Source organism: Bombina bombina, chromosome 2 (genome assembly GCF_027579735.1).
Source record: "Bombina bombina isolate aBomBom1 chromosome 2, aBomBom1.pri, whole genome shotgun sequence".
Lineage (NCBI taxonomy): Eukaryota > Metazoa > Chordata > Amphibia > Anura > Bombinatoridae > Bombina > Bombina bombina.
Genome location: NC_069500.1, coordinates 341,864,494 through 341,889,019, shown reverse-complemented (window position 1 = coordinate 341,889,019; position 24,526 = coordinate 341,864,494). Strand labels below are relative to the sequence as shown.

General features: G+C 36.5%; 1 protein-coding gene across 1 annotated transcript in view; it reads right to left on the bottom strand.

Annotated features, from left to right (window-relative positions):
- NAA25 (N-alpha-acetyltransferase 25, NatB auxiliary subunit) overlaps positions 1-23,939 on the bottom strand; it is a 108,199-nt gene extending 84,260 nt beyond the window's left edge. The window contains exons 1-8 of the mRNA XM_053701702.1: positions 23,845-23,939; positions 20,354-20,439; positions 19,645-19,783; positions 17,849-17,967; positions 7,333-7,407; positions 6,922-7,029; positions 2,990-3,068; positions 2,701-2,812 (exon numbers count right to left, since the gene is read on the bottom strand). Coding sequence (XP_053557677.1) covers positions 2,701-2,812; positions 2,990-3,068; positions 6,922-7,029; positions 7,333-7,407; positions 17,849-17,967; positions 19,645-19,783; positions 20,354-20,439; positions 23,845-23,902 — 776 coding nt within the window. The 5' untranslated portion in view covers positions 23,903-23,939. The remainder of the gene's footprint in view (positions 1-2,700; positions 2,813-2,989; positions 3,069-6,921; positions 7,030-7,332; positions 7,408-17,848; positions 17,968-19,644; positions 19,784-20,353; positions 20,440-23,844) is intronic.
- Positions 23,940-24,526: the final 587 nt, after the last annotated feature.

The following is a 24,526-nucleotide window of genomic DNA, read 5'->3' as shown; positions in this document are numbered from 1 at the left end:
AAAAGTCCCAAAGTACATAGGATGCACTTCTTTGGTATCACAAAATTCTACTCAAATTGGATTATCAAATGTTGGCTGCCTACTCCTCACTGACTGATCAGGGTAAACTGCAGAGTGTGAAAAAAAACAGAGGGGCGCCTCATGTACAGGATCATCCAACATATGTATAAACTCAACACAATATGAGCCAAATGGATACTCACATGTAAATAAAGTACCCTAATGAGCTGGTAGATGCAGGCTGTAGATTGATAGGGTGTAACAGCTCACCCACAGTTGGAAGTTCTTGTGTGCTGCAGTAAATATATGAAGCATAGACAACAAGCACTACATGTGCAAATCAATCAGAGTATAACCATATGTAATTAGTGCCAAATGGGTACTTGCATGCTGACCAAGCACACCAATGTGCTGGTAGAGGCAGGCTGACAGATTTATACAAGGTGTGTTAGCTCACCCCACTAAGGTTCTCCCAATGGTCCAGATTCAGGTGCAGGAAAATGCTAGTGATTGTACTCCAGTAGGTAGTCAGTAAACACAAGCAGGTAAGGTTGTATTTATTAAAAAAAAACAAAAAAAAAAACCCAAGTACAAAAAGTGGAATAGGGGTATTCAAATATTCCCCTATCAATGCAACACGTTTCTCTGTGCTATACGGCCATTTCCTCAGGCATAATATTCACCTCACCAATAAACCTGCTTTTTATAGCTCCTACCTAACACAAATGAACCAAGTCCTCCCTTTTAGGGGGCGTGTTCTCTAATTAATTTGATACACCTGCACACTCAAAGTCTACCTGTATAAACATCCAAAGTTGTCCATACTGCATTAAACCATATATACATATATTAGGCAGCAATCATAGAGAACAATGTATACCCCATAACATCAAAAATAAACATTTAATTTTACATCTCATCAGCTTCTTCATTAACTATTTAAGAGATTAAATTAGCACCCATTTCTGTTTCACAAATATTTCCATCCTATCTTTCAATAAATAATGGGGTCCTCCCTCTTTATAAGTCTTTGTCTGATCTCTATGTGAGATATAGCTCAAAATGTATAACATTATCCCTGTGTGTGTGTACAAACAAAACATTCCATCTATTTTTTATTTATATATATATATATATATATATATATATATATATATATATATATATATATATATATATATATATATATATAGTTTATTGTTATTTTCAGTCCTTTTTAAGTTCTCTTAACTGGCTTATGTTTGTCTACACAAATCCTACCTTTATTTATTTGTTGAGTTGTCATTTAACACCCATCGATTCTCCTTTTATAAGGACCGAATATTATAGATATGGGTCCGGTTGTCTGCACACACTCTGGATTGTTTCTACACTGAGCATTGTACACTTCCGTGTTTTATTGTTAAAATTGTTAATGAAGAAGCTGATTAGATGTAAAATTAAATGAAATGTTTGTTTATTTTTGATGTTATGGGGTATACATTGTTCTCTATGATTGCTGCCTAATATATGTATATATGGTTTGATGCAGTATGGACAACTTTGGATGTTTATACAGGTAGACTTTGAGTGTGCAGGTGTATCAAATTAATTAGAGAACACGCCCCCTAAAAGGGAGGACTTGGTTCATTTGTGTTAGGTAGGAGCTATAAAAAAGCAGGTTTATTGGTGAGGTGAATATTATGCCTGAGGAAACTGCCGTATAGCGCCGACAAACGCGTTGCATTGATAGGGGGATATTTGGATACCCCTATTCCACTTTTTGTACTTGTTTTTTAAAAAAAATAATAAATACAATTTTTAAAAAATTCAAGTTGAGTGGAAACACCTTACCTGCTTGTGTTTACTGACTACATACTGGAGTACAATCACTAGCATTTTCCTGCACCTGAATCTGGACCATTGGGAGAACCTTAGTGGGGTGAGCTGACACACCTTGTATAAATCTGTCAGCCTGCCTCTACCAGCACATTGGTGTGCTTGGTCAGCATGTGAGTACCCATTTGGCACTAATTACATATGGTTATACTCTGATTGATTTGCACATGTAGTGCTTGTTGTCTATGCTTCATATTTACTACAGCACACAAGAACTTCCAGCTGTGGGTCAGCTGTTACACCCTATCAATCTACAGCCTGCATCTACCTGCACATTAGGTTTCTTTATTAACATGTGAGTATCCATTTGGCTCATATTGTGTTGAGTTTATACATATGTTGGATGATCCCGCACATGAGGCGCCCCTCTTTTTTCCCCACACGCTAGGGTACAGCTTGTGCTCTTTTGTTTTTTAAAACGAATTTGTAAAATAAAATCTTATTTTTTGAGATTTTTGGAAGTCTGAGCTTTAAATATCCAGCTCACAGCAATAGGAGCAGTCAAGAGGATTTCCCCTGCTCTTTGGATCAGTGAGCTGGGACACAGAGTTCCCAGTACGCCCCACTAAGCACAATTGGGTGCTGCCACGCTTGTATGTTTTGAGAAGTATATACCAATCTCACATATCATCAGTGTTACACTAGGAGGCGCCCTTGTTCACATGGTTCTTTTACATTCTAAGCTTTATGGAGTAATAAACTATTGCAGAACATCTTAGGTCTAGAAGGGAAGAAGCAACAGTACACATTTAGCTCTGCCAGCCCTAAATATTTAATCATTCAAATAAGCACAGGCTCAGTGCATGTGAAGCACAGACTCACTTCTGCAGTAGCAGCCTTTTGGAAAGAGCGTTGCATTCTGGCCATTTGCTTAACTTCTTGTACATGGCCATACATTTATTTTCACGACTCTGCAGCTCACTGGTCAACTTCTCTGAGTAAAAACACAAAATTTAAAATGTAATTAGTTGAGTTATTACAACTGCACATCTAAACTTCATATATTTAGAAAAAATATTTGTGTGGAAATATTTAAATACACTTTAGCATAATCCGTTTTCCTCTCTATTGATTATAATCAGATTTGTTTTCATTAGCAATATTCTTTTACCTCCTAATTTGCCTCTTATGACCTCCAAGGCCTCCTCGTATTTACCCAAACGCTCCAGAATCATGTAATATAATTCCACCTACAAGCAAGATCACATGTAAATTGAGTTTAGAAAAAATGTTCACTTTTCTTTAAGAGATTATAAAGGCATAAATGTCAGGGTGCAAGATAAACCCCAAGGGACAGATAAAGGCACAAAACATGAAGCTCACTAGGTACTTGCAAGAAGTACCTAGTAAATTCATGATTGGTGAACATGGATGGATAACTACAAGGGTGGATTTGATTTAAAGGGACAGTCTACTCCAGAAATTTTATTGTTTAAAAAGATAATCCCTTTATTACCCATTCCCCAGGTTTCCATAACCAGCACTGTTATATTAATATACTTTTTACCTCTGTGATTACCTTTTATCTAAGCCTCTGCAGACTGCCCTCTTATTTCAGTTCTTTTGACAGACTTGCATTTTAGCCAATCAGTGCCTTCTCTTAAGTAACTCCACGAGCGTGAGCACAATGTTATCTATATGGCACAGATGAACTAACGCTCTCTAGTTGAGAAAAGCTATCAAATGCATTCAGATAAGAGGCGGCTTTCAAGGGCTTAGAAATTAGCATATGAGCCTAGCCTACCTAGGTTTAGCTTTCAACTAAGAATACCAAGAGAACAAAAAAAGTTGATTATAAAGTAAATTGGAGAGTGGTTTAAAATTATTTGTCCTATCTGTATCATGAAGTTTAATTTTGACAAGACTGTTCGTTTAAATCAAATTGACACACACACTGGTAACCCCCATCTTAGGTACTGGCAGACAGTCTGCCAGTATGAAAATAAGGCTTTTTTTTTATTTTTTATTATATTATATTAAAATAATTATATTATATTTTCTAAAGTGTAGGATCCCTATATACCCCCAACAGCTCTCTAAACCTCCCCCCTCTGTTAGGTGCCATCTTCGGAACTGGCAGCTGTCTGCCAGTACCTATAAACTGCTCTATTTTTAAAAAATATATTTTTTTTTTTAATTTAATTTTTTTATTTATTTAATGATTATAAAGTAAACTGGAGAGTAGTTTAAAATTATATGCCCTATATGTATCATAAAGTACAATTTTGACAAGACTGTTCATTTAAATCAAATTGATTTAAATCATTATTTAAATCACTAGTCAGTAAGAGTGATTTAATCCCTTCACTACCGGAACTTTCAGCCCAAAATACCAGAGAAATTTTATTCATTTTTGCTATCACTCATTTAAACAGAAACAGAGCCTTGTTTTTTTTAATTTACCTGTCAAAACTATGTTGGTTTTTTTTTTAAGTAGACAACCTAAGGTATTGATCTAGGCCCATTTTGGTATATTTCATGCCACCATTTAACCAGCAAATGCAATCAAATAAAAAGAAAAAAGGAACTTTTTTTCACAAACTTTAGGTTTCTCACTGAAATTATTTACATACTGCTTGCGCAATCATGGCACAAATGTTTGTAAAAGTTTCTCTGGGATCCCCTTTGTTCAGAAATAGTAGACGTATATGGCTTTGACATTGCTTTTTGGTAATAAGAAGGCCGCTAATTGCAGCTGCGCACCACACTTCTATTATTCCCGGCAGTGAAGGGGTTAATTAGGCAGCTTTGTTTTAGTGTAGATCCCTCCCAAACAGCTCTCTTAATCCCCCCCACACCCACACACACACTAGTAAGCCCCATCATAGGTACTGGCAGACAGTCTGCCAGTATGAAAATAAGGCTTTTTTTATTTTTGTTATAAAAATATTTGTTATTATTATATTTTCTGTAGTGTAGGATCCCTATATACCCCCCAACAGCTCTTTAAACCTCCTCCCTCTAACTGTTAGGTGACATCTTAGGAACTAGTGCCAGTACCTATAAACTGCTCTATTTTTAATAAATATATATTTTTTAATTTTATTTTTTTATTTAATATTTCTGTAGCGTAGTGTCCTCCCCTCCCGCAATCTTTAGTTAGGGGGGTTTCCACACCCACAGATCCCCTTTTCTGTAGCGTAGCTGCCCCATCCCTCCCTGTCCCTTTAATTTTTTACTGCAGCGTAGGGCCCTCCCACCTCCCCTGCTGGACCGCCCACCTGCTACCCGCCTCCCACCCACACCAGAAGAAGATCGTTACAGACAGTGACACACACAGTGTCACCATCTGTAACGATCAGGCATCTGCCCTAAATCAGAAGGCCGCTAATTACAGCTGCGCGGAGCACCGATCGCACTCCGGCTCCATATGCGGCAGATGCCTGAAGCTTCAGGAGCTCCAGCTTTCGGCTGTAACTTAACAGCTGGGAGTGCTAGAGCTTCCTGAAGCTAGGTCGTATATATACTTGGTGCGGTACAATAGCCAAAGTAAATACATTTAAATCATGATTTTCATTTTTAGAATAATACATTTTCCATTTATTTCAGACCATTACTGATTTGGTTATATATCACTAGATGGAATGAAATTATTTGGAGGTGAACTATCTCCAGTTTAATTGGTTAATTATTCATATTTGATCAACTTTTCACCTGTACTTTAATGGAAGGAGAAAAACATAGAATTACTTTAATAATATCAATTGAAATAGTTTTATTTAACTAAAATAACATTTAATTGATAATGCTTGCCCTCCCTACTCCCACTTAGGTCCTTGGGCAGATTTATTCCACTCCAAACAATCTTCTATTCATGGAACTTCTTGAAACAGATTTGCATGGGAGCAATGGCATTAAAGGGACAATAAAATCAAAATTAAAACTTTCAATTTTTGAACACATTTTCTGATTTACTTAAATTTTTTAATTTTCTTTGTTGTCTTGGTATCCATTGTTGAAAAGCCTGCATAAGTAAGCTCAGAAGCAATGCACTACTGTGATATAGCTGCTTGTCACTGTCTCACCCAGTAGAGCATTGCTCTCCTTCAACAAAGGATGCCAAGAGAATGAAGCAAATATGATAATAGAAGTAAATCTGAAAATTGTATGCTCTATCTAAAACCCAAAGGTTTTTTTCATGATTAAGTCCCTTTAAGGCCTATTTATCAACTCTGTATGTTCATTTTATAAAAATTTTGCTGTAAAGAAGGGGCATGTTATTTCTGCACACACAAATTTACAGTTTTGAGAACTACAAAACCAAAAATATAGGATATCTTCAAGATAGAAAAATTGCCCAAAATAATCTTACAGAAATCTCTGGGGGAGCATGAGGAATCTATATTTCAGGATGAATAACCTTTAGATTATAATGCATCTTAAATAGAAACTATCTTTAGAAAGATTTTTCCTCAAAAAGCATTTTATTTAAAAAAAAAAAAAAAAAAAAAAAAAAAAAAATCAGATTTTTTTTTTTAAATCATTAATTGCACCAAAAGACTACCATAGCCCTGGGTAAAACTATATTTTTTGAACTTTTGACATCTTAAACTCAGTAAAATGTTTCTCACCAGAGCTGCGTTGATGGTTTATATATGTAATGGTTGTGCCACTGTCTGACTAGGCAACAACATCAGTGTCTGGATGTGAAAATATCCCATAAAGGTAATAAACACTGTCTTGTAATATGAACAAAATTGGAAAGTGTCTGGACTTTTTGAAGCGAGCTAGTATATCCAGTCATAAAAGGCTGGCATCAGAAAAAAATCATCAGCTAGAAAAGGAACAAGCCCACACTATAAACCGATTATAATGCACAACCACCAAGAGCCATCATCCAAAGTGAAAAGCAATGTGGTAGTCGAGAACTAGCAAATCTTATTATATATTTTCTTCTGATTAAAATGATTGGGGAGAAAATCACAAAGATGACCCAGAATTTCTAACAGCTAGCAGTGAGACGTGTCACAAATATAAACACAAAAACTCCTAGTACCTTAATGTACAAGTAATTGAATAATCTATTTTGAAGCAAATGATTACCTCAGCTTCAGCTTCAATCTTGTCCTCTTTTACCATTTTCGCAACCATCCTTTCAGCCAGTGGTAAAAACATTGTTTTTGAAAGATTCTCATCATGTGCTGAAATAGACTAAAGGGTACATGAAATTCAAAATGTATTTTATGGTTATGGGTTCCCACTTCAAACCTACATTAGTCATTTTGTTATTTAATAGTAAATCAGTGTTCAGAATCCCATAAATATAGACCAATATGACAAACTAGTCTAATAAAAACACAACACATTCTCAGCATACAATTTTTTTTTGGTTGTTTTAGTTTTTTTATTTATTTAATTTTGTTAAACCAGAATTAAATATTTATTTTTGTAATAACACACTCATAATTTACTTTTCTCAGTAAACACAACTGTCTTATGTTGCTTTCTCCTTACCTGCATTATCAGGCTCATTACAGACCAGAAATAATAGGGATTTTTGGGGACAATTTTATAAAGTGCCATTCCCGCCTACAAAGCAAGAAATAGTAACATTTAAACTTTAGCATTAATCTGATGAAGTTAACTTTAGCTCACAAAAGAAAATACATTAAAAAGTTTATTTTTTGAAAGCATGTTGTATGATCTATGTTATGTCTCCAGCAATATCGTAGGAAAAACATTAACACAGACAGAATTTCTTAAGGCAACAACTACTTCAAAATGAGGTGATACTATATCATTTATCAATCTTGAATAGATTTAAAAAAATAAAAATAAAAAACAAACATACATGCAGGACACATCTGTACTATATTCTACCTATCCTTAAAATACTTTTATGGTGAAAACACAAAGTATGGGTTTTTTTCAGAGAAGTGAAACTCTGGTTACATGAGGCAAAAATATTATTTCCAGCAATGGTTTCGGGGGATGCTATACAACACCAATTTATGGTTGTAGTACCATCTACCATCAACATATCTAAGTGCAGCAGGGGAATGTAGAGAAGGGGTTGAAAAGAGAGGAAGTGTAGACGTGCACACACACAAAAAAAAAACAAAAAAAAAAAAACACACACACACAAAACCTGAAGGGACAAGTTGAGAGGAAACGTGTGGGAATGAAGATTTAGATTCAAAAGATACAAAGTATATAGTAAATCATACAAAACGAAAGTGCTAACCAAATCCTAAACATAGCTTTATTGACATTTGACATATTCAAATTAACCACTTTTACGGATTTCCACATTCACTTCACTGATCTTTGATCTGTGTAATCATTTGTTATATTTTATGATCTATGTTGATATGTTGGTTAATGACATTTATCTTTATAAAAAAAAATGTTTTTGAGCAACAGATATTTTTAAATTTCAAACAAAATTCTTTAAAAGATTTTTTTTTCTACATTTTGAGAGACAAAATAAAAAAATTACTATCAATTGCTATTAATTATATACTTCAGGTTGCAGAAGCAATGGGTATGTTTTCTTCAAAAGTAAAATGGCAAAGTATTCTTTATTTCTATTACGGAACATTAAGATCATGGTAGATATCAGCAATTAAGCGCTGCACAGCAAAAACAGAATTTATACTTACCGATAAATTTATTTCCTTCGGGCTCATGAGAGTCCACAGCTTCATAACATGTGGGATATATTCCAGTCTATCAGGAGAAGGTCAAGAACCCTCACAGAGCTTTAGCCCCTTCTCCTCCTCCTCTCCCATTTACGTATAGTCAAGCAGAGGAGAGACAGAAAGCAGGGTTACAAGGTGCAAAAGAGAACTGTCGTCCATATACAAAAATAGAACGGGGGCTACGGACTCTCATCGGTCCAAAAGAAATAAAATTATTCAGCAAGTTTAATTTCTCTTTTCCTTCTTAGCTGATGAGAGTCCATAGCTTCATAACATGTGGGATACAATACCAAAGCTGAGAGTCCATGTTAAGAATGGGTAGGAAAGAAAAGGCAGTTCCTATTTGCCGGACTCTGAGGCCTGAAGGACTTTCCTGCCAAAAGCAACATCAGAAGAAGCATAAATGTCAAAATGATAAAATTTGGAAAAAGTGTGAAGGGGAGGCCTGAGGACAGGTTTGAAAACCAGTGTTGTAGTGAGCAGTTAGTCTTTTCGGTGGCAGATTAACCGCATCCAATTAAGTCTTACAAATAATCTGCTTAAGATAGGATGCCAGGGCCACAGACATAGCTTTCTGACCCTTTCAAGGACAAGAGTAGTGGACAAATAAACTGGAAGTTTGTCTAATCTCTTTAGTAGCCCGAATATAGAACTTTAAAGCTCTGACAACATCTAGGTTGTAAAGTAATCTTTCTTTTGGATAAGGAGGAACAACTATTTCCGGATTAATATTTTCTGAGGATACCACCTTCGGAAGAAAATCATATTTGGTCAACAGGAAGAAAAGAACCTTCCAGAACAGCAGCTTACAGTCTTAAATATGCATAGGTTCAAAAGGAGAGCAGAGATAACTAAATTTAAGTTCCAAGGAGGAGAAATTGGTCTAACAGGACACATTCTCACCAGAACATAAATGTGAACATCTGGCAACTTAGCCAACTTTTAGTGAAACAAAACAGTTAATTGATATCTGACCCTTTAGAAAACTAGCTGATAGGCCCTTATCTAGTCCATCCTGAATTAAGTATTATAGGAATTTTAAAGGCTTTCCAAGAAAAAAAAAAAAAACTCCAGAAGAACAAAGAAAGTAAGCTTTCCAGATGTTATGATAAAAAAATTTGTAGCAAGATTGGCAGCGCTGTGTCACTCAGGGGATAAAAGCTGTCCATGTCCTCTGCTGGACAAGATCTTCCAACCATTCTCACCTCCAAAATAAAGGTCTACAATAGTGCAGTAACTTCAACAAAGTTGGCAGCGCCATTAGAATATACTCACAGGATTCAAGTAAAAATGTGCATTTATTGTTGAATCATCAGCAGGACATAGATAAGGTACAGCTTCAAGGATTTATTTAAAGAAATCACAACGCAATTCAGCTATTACATAGCCTCTCTCAAGAGCACATTAAAAACAGTATGAAACAAGCTTGTTTTACACTGTTTTTAATGTATCAAAAAATAATCTTTAAAATAGAGGCACTTAACTCAAAATTTACAAAGATGCTTTTTTAAAAATACTTACCATTGCGTTATCCATAACGTCGATCCTCCACCCGCATCACCTGCTTTCTTTAGCATATGGATGACAAATGTGGCTTCCTCCAATCTTTGCATGCCCTACGAGCTGGATCCCAAAGGGGCATGCAACGATTGGAGGAAACCGGATTCATCATTGATCTGCTATAGAAAGCAGGAGATGCGCGTGGAAACCAGTTTTAAGTTTACCATAACGCAATGGTAAGCATTTAAAAAAAATAAGCATCTTTGTAAACTTTAATGAATTAAAGTACCCCTGTTTTAAGATTATTTTTTTTGATACTGGGCTTTAATTCATTAAAGTTTACAATCACTTTAAGCAACCGCTGTAAAGATGTCTGATCAGAAATGGAGATGGGACTTGACTGAGAATGGACCATGGCCTGAAGAGCTGTAAGAAACACTTGGAGTTGCAGAACGTTAAGGTGTAACCTCTCCTCCATAGGGAACCAAACTCATTGCATGAGACCTCCAGATGCTGCGCCAGCCCAGGCGAGTGCTGATGTGAGTAATGAAAACAAAGGAAAACAAAATGGAAGCATAAATGCTATAGAGCATGAAGGAAAATAGGAACCTGGTAAGACACTGTAAAAGCTGCCTGAAAAAACTCTGCTTTCTCCTTGAAGCACAGGAGGGCTGAGGAATAACTTGCATTAGACACCTTCTGTATAATTAAAAATATGTTAAAACACACATATAATAGAGAACTGTAGAGACAAAGAGGCCTATTTATCAAATGTCTGTCGGACTTGATCCGACAGTGCGGATCAGGTCCGACAGACATCGCTGAATGCGGAGAGCAATATGCTCTCCGTATTTAGCATTGCACCAGCAGCTCTTGTGAGCTGCGGGTAAAACACCGCCCCCTGCAGACTCGCGGCCAATCGGCCTGCCAGCAGGGGGGTGTCAATCAACCCAATCGGGATGAATTGTGACAATCTCTGTCCACCTCATCAGAGCAGGCGGACAGGGTTATGGAGCAGCGGTCTTTAGACTGCTGCTTCATAACTGCTGTTTCTAGCGAGTCTGAAGACATGCCAGAAACACGGGCCCAAAATGAGAAGTGATATATAACAATTGGAGGATTGGACAAACGACTGGGATCTAAAGTTTAACACAGCAAAGTGTAAAATAATGCATTTAGGGAAGAAAAATCCAAATGTTAATTACAGACTCAATGACACTTTACTGACTGTTACAGATGACGAACAGGACTTGGGAATTATTATTTCAGATGATTTAAAATTTAGTAAACAAATTAGTATTGCAGCGAGTAAGGCTAGCAGAACACTTGAATGTAGAGGTATTTGCTGCAGAAATAGTAAGGTTCTTATGCCACTTTATAAATCATTAGTTAGACCTCATCTTGAGTATTTTGTGCAGTTCTTGAGGCCATATCTTCAGAAGGATATTAACAAACTTGAATCTATGCAAAGGAGGGCTACCAAATTAGTACATGGTAAAAAAACAAAACAAAAAAACACACACACACACACACACACACACACACCTCACCAGGATAGGCTCAATGACCTAAATATGTATAGCTTAGAGGAGAGAAGGGAAAGAGGTGATATGATAGCAACTTTCAAGTACATTAAAGGGTTTAGTAAAACTGAGGCTGTGGGTATTTTACATAAAATGGAAAATTCAAGAACAAGAGGTCATGATCTCAAGCTGAAGGGTAGCAGATTCAGGAGTAATTTTAGGAAGCACTTCTTTACAGAAAGAGTGATTGAGTTATGGAATAAACTTCCTCAAGGAGGTAGTAATGAAATACTGTGGGAGACTTTAAAAATGCCTGGGACAAGCATAAGGCTATCCTATGAACTAGATAAGTTTATACTGTTAGGTGATATCGGGCAGACTTGCTGGGCCTGTGGCTCTTATCTGCCATCAATATTTCTATGAAAACAGGATCCACAGGTCTAAATCAAACTCTAGATTCCTTATTTGTGAAACTAGGTATGTTAATACTTAGCTTGACATAGATACTGTGTATGGAGACTAGCAATGTGTGTTGATGCAAGAACTAAAATATTTTCATAGATCCATGTTTGCATGCAGCTGAACAAACAATTTAGTATGAGATAAATTCAAATTAGCATGGTCTGTCAAAAACGGACTATATACTATTTACAATAATGTGATTAGATAAAGTACATTATATTAATGAGGTCAGAAGTAACCAGACAACAAAGCATACATAAAAGTGCATGGATTAGAAAATGTACATAAAAGTACCCTGTTCTATCAAAACAGTATCTCTGTTGTTTAACAGGAAAATTATAGAAAGGAAAAAAAAAAAATACGCTTAGGTGGAAACATTTGTACTGGTAATACAAAAAAACTATATAAATACAATACAAAACGTGTCTGCAAAATGTTTACATTTGCAGATTTGGTACATATACTGTATGCATGCCCCATTGCACTTATCTGAATTCATCCAGTGCAAGTAAATATACTGCAGAGGATTCTGCAGATATACCTGTAACCCCTCAGGTGGAGGCTAGGGACAGGTCCCCACAAAGCCAGAGGGCAGTTATGGCTGTTAGATTACCCACTAGTGTAATAGAAAGCACATAACAGAGGTAATCCTTACCCCTTTTTCACTCCGAGTCTATTTTTAATCTTCTTGGAGTGAAGTTTCCTAGGGGTACTGGGTCCTAAGTCAGGTCTGAGCCCACAAATCATATGGAAAAATAATAAACTCTTGATAGTAGAGCACCTTTGAAATTTTCAACCTCTCTTGTTGTGGAGGCCAAGAATAAAACTGGAGAGGGAGTGGGAAGGACAAAAGGTCTGTGATGTTCTTAACCTTCTCCTGATAAGGCTGGAATATAGCCCGCATGTTATAAAGCTATGGATTCTCATCAACTAAGAAGGAAATAAGGGTTTTACTATCATTTTGGAAGCACGATTTACAAGGTTTTACAAACCAAGAATAGTTCAGGGATATACCTCTTGAAAAGGCTGGTAAAACAAGGTTCCAAGTTTCTACTGCAGTAGCCAATTAGGGACAGGTGTGAATAACCTTATGCTCTCTGAGCTAACCTACTTACAAAGTAAAATTTATCAATGGTGTGAATATTGTTTCTATTGCCCCTTTTTGATCCAATCTTAATTTAAAGGGGCAGTCAAGTCCAAAAAAACTTTCATGAATCAAATAGGGCATGTAATTTTAAACAACTTTCCAATTTCCTTTTATCACCATTTTTGCTTTGTTCTCTTGGTATTCTTAGTTGAATTATTAGTTCATGCGTTTTCATATAGAAAACATTGACCTCATGCACGTGAATTTACCGTGGAGTCAGCTCTGATTGGCTAAAATGCAAGTCTGTCAAAAGAACTGAAATAAGGGGGCAGTCTGCTGAGGCCTAAGCAGACTGCCTAGGTAATTACAGAGGTAAAATGTGTATAATGATAACTGTGTTGGTTATGCAAAACTGGGAATTGGTCATTAACCCTTTAAGTGCTAAGCACTTTCCCACCTGGGTGCTAAGCTGTTTTAATGATTTTTTTTTATTTTTTTTCTTCAGATCCCCAAGACTTACACTGTTGGAAAGGTTAGATGAGATACAGGCTTCTGAGCAGCATACCCCCTGCTCCTATACTCAACATTGTGAATTATAAATAAAGCTGCGTGACGTGAAGCCCAGGCGATGCCTGTCCCTATGCAGGCCTGATCGCCGAGATAGGAGCTGGTGGGAGCCCCTAGATCTCCCTTAAGGTGGGAGAGTGCTAGCGTCGGCTCTGAGCAGTCGTTAGCACCAGAGTGGGAAACTCTGCAACGACTCAGAGCCGTCGTTAGCACTCAAGGGGTTAAGGAATTATCTATCTTTTAAAACAACAAAAAATGCTGGTGTTGACTGTCCCTTTAATTCAGATCCATACAAAAAGGGGAAAAAAATACATTTTAAATATTTACAAATTATAGTTGACCCTTTTTTGGCAAAAAACATACACACCATGAAATTAAATAAATACATATTTTAACTGACTGAAAACCTGTGTTGTGCATGGATCTCCTAATGTCTAGTCAAACTAATCAGGATTTCTATTGAAGTCAATGGAGGCATAGGAAATTCCATACAATCTATGCACAAATTGTGAGGTTTTACATGTGATCTTACTAGCCTATCAATTAATTTTTTGGAGAAATCTCTTTTCATAAATATGAGATCTAATTTGTGCCCCAATTTTAGGGCAGTAAAAGGTGCAAATCATGTGTATTTTACTTGAAGGGATATGAAACCCAAAAAAAACAAAAAATGGATTTTGTTATTCAGACAGAGCATACAGTTTTAAAAAGTTTCCTATTAACTTTGCTTTGCTCCCATGGTATTCTTTGTTGAAGAGATACCTAGTTCGGTGTCTGGAGAACTACATGGCAAAAAAAAAGTGCTGCCATCTAGTGTTCTTACAAATGGAAAACATTCTTGCAAAACTGCTGCCAGATAGTGGTTCAGACACATGCACGGTACTGAGCTTACATCCCTGCTTATAACCAAAATATACCAAGAGAACAAACAACACTTCATAATACAATAAAATTAGAAAGATGGGGGACGGAGCTAACTTTGGAGATGAACGGTCGCACATCATAACAGCTCCGGCTATACTATCTATTAAAAACAAGCTTGGCGACCGTTCAAGCCCAAATATTCTATCACTATTGAAAATTTGGAAGCCCAGACGACCTAAACATCTAAATATAAAGAGTGAGACAATAGACAGACAACACTTCACGGTCTTAAAACCTTTCTTGCCAACTAGAACTTTTGAGAGCGCCATTTTTGGCCCACGTGGAAGCTAACAGATTGAATAAGACCGGCAAACCGCTAATTTTCTGCCTTCAATAGAGTCACTAAATCTGTTTCCAGCGGATTGGTATTTTTTTTTCTTTGGGACTCTGAACATGGAGACTAGAATTGATATGCTGTTTAAAGGCTTGAGCACTCAATTGGCAGATCACTTAAGGAGCCTTATCAAGGAGATAGAGGCTGCATTTGCTCCTGACCTTGCTACTACTGCGAGCAATGATATAGCGTAGGCGACTCAGAAGCAGCACAATGTACCAGTGGCTCGACTGTTAGAGTGCTCTGATACCTCTGGATCATACCCACATCGGACCAGCAACTGATCCCCAAATTGCTGAGAGATTCCTATGCGATACCCTCCAAATTGACCAGATGACTATATATGATTCTTCAACTACGACAGACATAAACTTGCCTGAGAACAGCGGAATGTCTACCCCAAAAACTGAATGGAACTCTATACATCAAGTACCCATCCTGCCTACTCGAACAAAAAAACGACATATCTGCCGGGGCGGTTGTCAAGTCTTTGAGGAGCAACAGACAGAGGGTTGTACCGCGGCTCCAATGAGATGTGTCCTGGCAGTTCATTAGTGAGTCTTACTACCCCAGACTTACAGAGGAGATGCGATGTTCATATTGATTATGACAGTCTCCTGAATGGTCATTTCTACAAGACCGGAGTGCGATACAAACTTAAGAAAGGAGTTGGCTAAGTACCTCGGTCACAATCACGATCCCACGAGGTTCACAAATGCCTAAATGTAGAGGGACTCATGGCAGTATCTCTCGGGGCTACTGGATTATATAGTCATATGCCTAGCATTAGTAGTTTCTTTATAAATATACTGTATAGCTAGAATTCATCCTCTTTGCTCTTCACTTTTTGAGGTTTGTCACAACTGTATTCTGACTAGCAAAAAAGTACCTAATACTTGTCTCTTTGTTCCTGTATTTGAGATGGTTGTGTATATTATCAAGAAAAGTACAATTTACTCTATTGCACGCTTAATAATTTGCTTCCTCCTGCTTACATATGGAGACATGTGCCCCTCGCTCTTCCTCAGTAGGTGGAGTGAAATGAAAATACAATAGCAACCAGTGACAATGATTATCGGCTCTATCTGCATATCCTGAATAGATAACTTAGCTAGATAGCCCCAACATATACCGCTAGATTACACTAAGTTAGCGGCCACGAAAGTAGTTTATATCCTGATCTCATCTAGTCCCCTCAAACAGGGACATAAGATGGCATAATATAGCAGACTATTGCTGATCAGTGCCTCATATAACTAAAAGCTACAGTATTTCATTAAGTGTTACATATTTTTATTTACCCATAGTTTAGTTACTAAAGTTCAATAAGTTTTTCAAATATTGGTCAGAACACATTCTCTTCCCCTCAACCACTAATCGGGCACATTTAGCTTAACTAATTATAACGATCGTAGGATGAGGTCTTCCTTACACCTTAGCTCAGGTTATAGCTTATTCTGTCGCCTCGGCTCCCATAATCTATATTCACCACAAATGTCCCGCCCCAACCCGAACTTTAAACATTAGCAGCTTTTGCCTGCTGTTCTTCTACACCTCATTATACACATTTCACAAAAGTACATCTAATATTCTTTGACAAATATAGAAAAAGAGGATCATTATGTAGATCACATTACTTCAGGCAATTATATGTATTTTTTTTACTTCTATTCTTAAGATATTTGCCTTAACTACTCTACTGTAATTGTATGTGACCTTCACTAGTATAACATGTTGTGTATGCCAATTCCTCAATAAAAATTAATTTAAAAAAAAAAAAAAATTAGAAAGATGTTTAAAACTGAATGCTCTATCTGAATCATGAAAGAAAAAATGTGGGTTTCATCTCTATTTAAAGAACCACTACAGTGGAATTGAATAACTGACAAATGCACAATTAAAAGACAACATAATAGCACTTACTTGAGTTTGAAATGAGAAGTAGAATATTTTCTGGCAAATTTCAAAACTAATCCAAATTTTCCCTACACCTGTTTCATGCGACAGCCATCAGCCAATCATAAAATGCATATACGTATATACTTTGCACATGCTCAGAAGGAGCATATAAAAAGAATGTGCACATTTTTATAATGGAAGTATATTGGAAATTATTTTTTAAATTATGTGATTTATATAAATCGTGAAACTATAATTTTGACTTTAGTTGCTGGTTAATACATTTTTAGCCTCAGTGTTGAAGGTTGTAGGCTTAGATAGATCTCAAACTTAATAGGACATAAAAGTGCAAAAATAAAATGCTATAATGTGTCGTATGCAAGCAATATTGCAATAATAAAATGCTTTACCGCTGCAAAGGGTTTAAACAACTAAAGTCAACTCCAGAGCAGCAATGCACTGCTGGGTGCTAAATGATCACATCAAGTGAGCCAATGACAAAAATCATATGTATGTAGCCACCAATCAGCAGCTAGTTCCTATTAGTGCTTTGCTGCTCCTGACCCTAACTAGACGTGCTTTTTAACAAACAATACCAAGAGAACAAAGTACATTTGATAACAGATATAGTGAAAACTCTTAAAACTGCATGCTCTAGCTCAGTGCCTCTCAACTCCATTCCTCAGGACCCTTAACAGGCCACATATTCATTATAGCTTAACTAGAGAACAGGTAAATAATCAGCCAATCAGTAACCATGGTTACTAACCTGCTCTCACCCTTCAGATGATTATTTCACCTGTGCTCTACTTAAGATATAATGAATATGTGGATTGTAAAGGGTGCATGAGCACTATGGATGTTTATTTCTTACAGTTATGTCCCTTTAACTAAGATGTAGACAGTTCAGCCTCTCTGAAACAAGTGGGACAAGCACACTCTTCAAAAGGTATATTACATTTATCTTCCTCAATCATTTTGTATGTTGTTTTTAATATCCCTTTAAGTAGCACTGTGAAAATGGTGTCCTTACCTGCTGCATTTTCTTGTACTCTCCTACTCTGGCATATGCCATGAAAAGGTGGGAATGGTACTCCTCACTAGTAGGGACCTTTCTCACAGCAGCTTCATACAGTTTAGTGACTAATTCCGCTAGAAACAAAATCGTATAGAAAATTAAGGATTCAGAGACGGGAAATAAGGTATAGTTTGAGGATCGTAGCCGCTACTAAAAATGTATTTCTATCAACTTCAGGTCAGATTCACAAACATTCCTTCTTATACAAAAGTCAAAAATAAGTTAATACCAAAGTAATCTATGAATTAAACACAAATATCCATGAAACCAGGACACACTAATGGCAGGTATCCGTTATCAAATGATTTATCTGGCAAATCCCAAAAGACTTTAATGGAATAATAGGCAGAAAAAAAACAACATTTTCTCAAGGATTGTGATTGACCCCTTTTAAAAAAAAATTGCTCATTTTACATTAGTGGTTCACAAACACTGTGTGTAACAACCCTAAACTAACATTTGCCACAGACATTTAGGATTTGATTAAAAAGACTGGTTTACTTTTTAATTATGGGAGAGGCAGAGAAAAATATGTAAAGTGTAATAACCTATGGAGCCTTACAGCACATTGTAACTGGGCATGTTACAATACAGCTAATCACCTCTCCCCAAAGTGGAGGAAAAAGTGATTGGTCACCTTTGTCTGGGGTTAGTGAAAGGATGGGACAATTGTCCGATGCCCTTCAGTTTTATTAAAAAAAAATGTTTTTATTTAAAAAAAATTTTTTATTATTTAATGCAGAATTTATAAAAATGTAAAATAATCTCGGTCTCTCCTTCCCTTCTTTACAGCAAATCGCCCCACAGGGCACTATGCATGTGCATTCTTCTGTTTCGTTAGCTGCCAAATGAGGAAGAAGGCAGTCACTTGCCTGGATTTGCACAGAACTTAGTGTGTTGCACTTTCACTAGAAGAAATCGGGCTCTGAAAAGAACCGAATGCAGCAAGTGGCTACCTTCTTCCGCATTTGGCAGCTAATTAAACTGTAAATTGCACATGCCTAGTACTAACCCTGTCCCAGGATGGACTCTGGGGATCACCCTGGTCTCTAACGCTTGTGGGGGGGCACAAGAACAATGATGTTACCTGAGACTCTAGAGAACTCCCCACCTTGTCAGTCAGCAATCATATTGGCAAGATGTGTAACGCTGACCATCAGTGCGCCACGTATGCTGGTTGGGAAATGGGGGTTGCTCACACTGTGGTACCCCCCACTACTGCTAGAAACAAGGGTTACTCCTAGGATCTGTCTAAGGACAAAGAGTGACTTGCTGTAAATTAGTGTGATGGGGTCTTTCAATTTTTTTTTTATTTATTTATTTTTTTTAAAAAGCACAATTTTACTAAAATAAAATAATATTTCCATATCATTCAGTTTTATTTAAAATGTTTTTGTATCATTCTTTTACAAACCCACAAAATAAGTTGCTCACCACTGCACTATGCCACCATTATGCAAACACTTCCAGACCACCCTTATAAACACTTCCAGACGCTGTCCCATTCTCACACACAAACCCGAAGGCTCTTCACCAACCTTAAGCACAAACTCTAGGACATTCTACCACTAACTGCGCAAAGCTAGAAATACAATTCTAGGAGACATGACTCCTTGGTTCAAAGGATTTGTGAATCCCTGATAGAATGCATGAATCAGTAGGATTCGGTCAGTAAAATATCTTCTACAAAAGCAAATTCAATTATATAACAGTTTTAAAACAGAAAAAAAAAAACACCTACAAGTACTTACGTCTGTGCATTTCCCTGAAAAGAATGGTTAGGGCCTGTAAAGAGTTATCATCAGTGGGCTCTAGAGCTGCTACCTCCTGTGCCAGTGCAAATGCTTCATCCTGCTTCCCAGTTCTTTGTAAACCAATAGCCTTAAGCACCTAAAATACAAAGAACAGATGCCAAGTAAAGCTACATGTGATGCAATGGTTCTCATTTTGGACCCTGGGGAGAAAAACAGACCTGAATGGCTGATGAAAGAGGAGGCAAACTCCCAATACCATGCACTGTTTCCCTGTCAAGTTTTGCAGCTACACTTAAAACGTTCTACGAAATTAACCTTTGGCTTATACCTGTGGTATTTATTCCTATGTTTTATAGGGGGGGCAAAAACAAAGGCTTTAGGAGTAGATATCAGTGTGCATACAAACAAATTCATTAAGATTTATAAAATATAAGTCTATGAAGATGCAGTTTTCTCCCCTGGACCTATTTAATGGGCACACAGCATGGCTAATTTTATTGACCACCCAGCTAAAATGTAAATTTACACGGCTCCAACTGTCTACTTCCTAATGCCACCCACCTGGCAAAATTGTCCGTAGAGAAAACTAAGATGTATGACATTGTTACAGGAGTTGGGTTTAAACATATACAACAGGTTAAAAAAAATGCGACATGCATACAAGCCAAAGAAACAGTCCATGAAGAAAAAAAAAAAAAAAAGTCACCTTGGCACAGTGCAAATCTTTGTGTTTTTTAAGCAGCTTTTCAGCCTGTTGGATTGCCATCTTGTTGTTTCCATTGTCCAGAAAATCTACAAGAAAATGATACAGTGGAATTAAAATTAAATAACAAAAGTAATGTGCAAGCGCATCACTGCATATGGATTAAGTGTTTACTCATTCACACATTGAAATACAGATTTAGACCTGATCCACTATGACAATCAATGATCAGTGTAAATATTTGTTGAATAAATACCACTTCCAAAATGTAATTCAAACTGATTTAGCAGCAAAATTGAATGTTCTTTTAAGCGTAATCTAATATGGATGTTTAGAGCAGTGGGGAAATATACTTAATATATAAGTTAGCTAGTAAATCAAGCTTGGTAATTTATCTGATGCCAAACAAATTATTTTTGCTGCACCAACAACATCTAATATCAGATATGTGCAAATTCAGATCTTATTGTATTGTGCTTTCACAAGAAGAAATCAAGCTCATAAAATAGCTGAAAGCCGCTAGCTGCGGCCACATTCTGCATTAATTTGCTAACAAATAGAATGTACATCACTTGTTTTTGTGCTTTTCCAAATCTCCCTAGGAGGCCAGAAAGCAAATTCTTTCACCTACAAGTGCTGCCAATTAAATAGTTGGTTTATTCAATTTCGGCATTTTAAAAACTTATGTTACAAAATTTGCTTTATGGCCCCTCTAGAAACATGGGACAAGCACAATTTGTAAACAAAAAACAGAGGTGATTAATGCCCTTTTAAAAAAATAGTCTTCGGTTTATTGAAAAATTTAGAAAAGCAAAAAGAGGGCTTTCCATCACCTAAGCTCACACGATTGTAAACATACTAGGATAACTAGATCCACACTCACTTTCAAAGGAAATAAAAAGTGCATACATAAAATGATCGGAAGTGTTTGTGTTTTATATTATCCTGTTGTTGGATTAAACAAAGATCAAAAATGCACTACTGATAGCTAGGAACAAATTTGGTAAGCCAATAGCAAGAGGTATATTAGTATTATCATTTATTTGTATAGCACCGCCAAATTCCGCAGCCTCCAATTACCAGCTAGCTCCAAGTAGTCTATTGTTGTTCCTGAGTCTACCTAGGTATGCTTTCAACAAAGGATACTACCAAGTGCAGTAAATTTGAGAATAGAAGTAAATCGAAAAGTCTCTGATCCATGAAAGTTCAATTTTGACTTACACGTCCCTTTAAATCTAAGCTAGAATTGGAAGTGAAACATAGTATTCACTGTTTTGAGTGGGTCACCCTGTATAGGACAGGTGCACTGTCAATCCTTTACAGGCTGACAAAGGAACCCCACCTCAGCTGGATGACTAATTGTAAAGTTGCCAGAAAACACTGCACATACAATGGAAAAAGGAATGGGTCAGAGCAAGAATACTAAAGTGAAAAAACTGGGTTGCCAAGTTAAAGGGGTATTCCGGTAAAAATGTAAATGCGCAGATTAATCAAATCTTTGAATAGAAACATATTTGCAATTTACATGTATCGTCAAAAATGCTTCTATTCAAAACTGAAATGCACCCATGTGGATTCCAATTTTAGCTGGAATATTCCTTTAACATGGGCGATTATAGAATATGCATGTGAACAGTATCATCCCCTTTTAAAGGGACATTCCTCAGTAGAAAAATGAATTGCTCTCTCTGTCTGTATTTTAACTGCTGTGTTTAAACTTCTGGTACATGGTGTATACTTGAATATACCTTTGAAACAGCTATAACGTTTATAAGAAGCATTTTTGCTAATACATGTATATTAGAGAAATGCTTCTATTCAAAGCTGAAATGCATCCATATCCAATGTTGGCTGGAATGTCCCTTTAATGTCATATTCTTTACTGGAGTCTCTGTCACAAGGCCTGTAGCAACCACTCTTCGTACTGGCACTTTAAAGGAACAGTTTACTTGACAATTGTTATTACTTAAAAATATAGACAATCCCTTAATAACCCATTTCCCAGGTTTATAGAACCAACACTGTTATATTAATATACTTCTTACCTCTATGATTATGTATCTAATCCCCTGCTGATTCCCCCTTATCTCTTTACATTTAATAAGCGCTGGTTCTAGTATGGGACATAAAACACTTTTTTCTTTCAGGATTCAGATAGAGAAGTTTTAAAAAATTAAAAAAAAAACTTTCCAATGTAATTTTAATAATTACTAATGTTAGCTTAAAAACAGCCAGGGGTGGGTGAGTGTGTATGTATAATACATACAGTACATACACACACACCTACTGTAATAGTTACTCATACTTAGTAATGCCGTATTTTTTATGGTAAACTAAAAGAAGCACACACATCTATATATATAGCCACCAATCAGCAAGCACTGCCCAGGTGCTGAACCTAAAATAGAGCATGCAATTTTAAGATCTCATTTAACTATTGAAGATATAAGTGCAAAGGCACCACCATGTTTGAAATAGTTTTCTATTTATCTGTCTTCTGCTGAGAATAATAATTAGAGACAGATATAAATCAGACAATAAAATAGAGAGTTTATCAAAATAAGGTTGTGTGGAAAACTGGTTAGATAACCTTATGTACTCAGCAAGAGAGCGAGATGATAGATATTTTTGACATTTTCAAGTTCTTTCATTTTAGAAATATAGGAATCATCTATGACGAATCTGGTTTTTGTTTTTTTGTTTTACATCTAGCTTTTGTAGATGTTGCTATTTAACATTTTAGTGTTTTAATGTGACAGTATCACAATGTGTTTGATATGACAAATGCAAACTTGTTGCATATTTCTCAATCTATATTAGAGAAAGTAGCCCTGTTTGTGATGATAATCCCCTGACAATTTATAAAAGTGCAAATAATGCAAAGGAAAAATAAAGAGACTGACTATTGTGTGATATCCTACGATCAGAAAATATTGCACACTATGGACATTTTTAGAGTTGGCTAATCTGGTATAGGTGTGTGTGCGTAAATTTATACTATGCTGTTAATATTTTAACACCGGTCTAACAACACCTCCTAGCTGTGGTTATGTTAATGTGAGTCAAACCATTAATTGTAAGTACTAAAAATGAGTGACAGGTGTCACGTACAATCACGACAGTTACTGTATTAGTTACTCGTGCTTAGTAATGCCGGATTTTCTATGGTAAATGAAACGAAGCAGTGTAAAGAATGAATCAAAGTATTGTGGGATGCACAGACTGGCAATACTGTTACACGCCGTATAGCAGACACTTCCGCCTACGACATATCAGCCGGTCTCGCTGGCTCCCGAGCAGCACTTTCCGTCACCTGCTCTAAAAGCCATTCATCCGAGCATTTCATCACACTTAGCTCAGGCTGGCACCGCGGCCTATTTCACAACCACATCCCTGGAAGTCGCTTCCTCCAGCCCACCACACCTGCACTCCCTGCTATGCACCGAGCACCCGAGACGTCTGTCTCCTTAGCCTGTCAGTCACAGGTAACTCACCGTAGATGGGTCTAAGTCGCCTGTCGTTAGGATCCTGCACATGTCCCCGCGCCGCCATGATGACAAGCGCAGAAGCTGATTGCGCATGCGCGAGAGGAAACGGACAGCGGCGTTAAAGGGATAGCACAGCTGAGCAATAAAGCTGTCACCCAAGGACAAGGGAGTTTTATTATTATCCTGACACTTTTAGCCTTAGTCAGGAGCTGCCATTAAAGGGACATTATACACTCGGTTTTTATTTGCATAAATGTTTTGTAGATAGATGATCTATTTATATAACCTATAAAGTTGTTGTTTTTTCTTTATTTTTTTTTTTTTTAAATGTACAGTATATATTTTTTAAATAACATTGCTGATTTTCAGACTCCTAACCAGCTAACAGCTAACCTTTTTAAAAGTGCTAAACTGGGAGCTTCTAAGTAAGTTTTTAAACGGTTTTATACTGGAATTTTAATTCATTATCTGTGCATATTATTCTTTATAGTAGTGTCTATTACAAACAGATATATGAAAATTGGTGTATACTGTCCCTTTAATTCAAGTGTGCATACATTTTGCTGTTGTTTTTATTATTATTATTATTGTTATTAGTTCACCTAAAATACATTAACCCTTTGATGTCAAGCTTAATTTGTTTATATCGGGAAAAAAGTTCAGATGTAAACAAATTGAAATCCTGCGA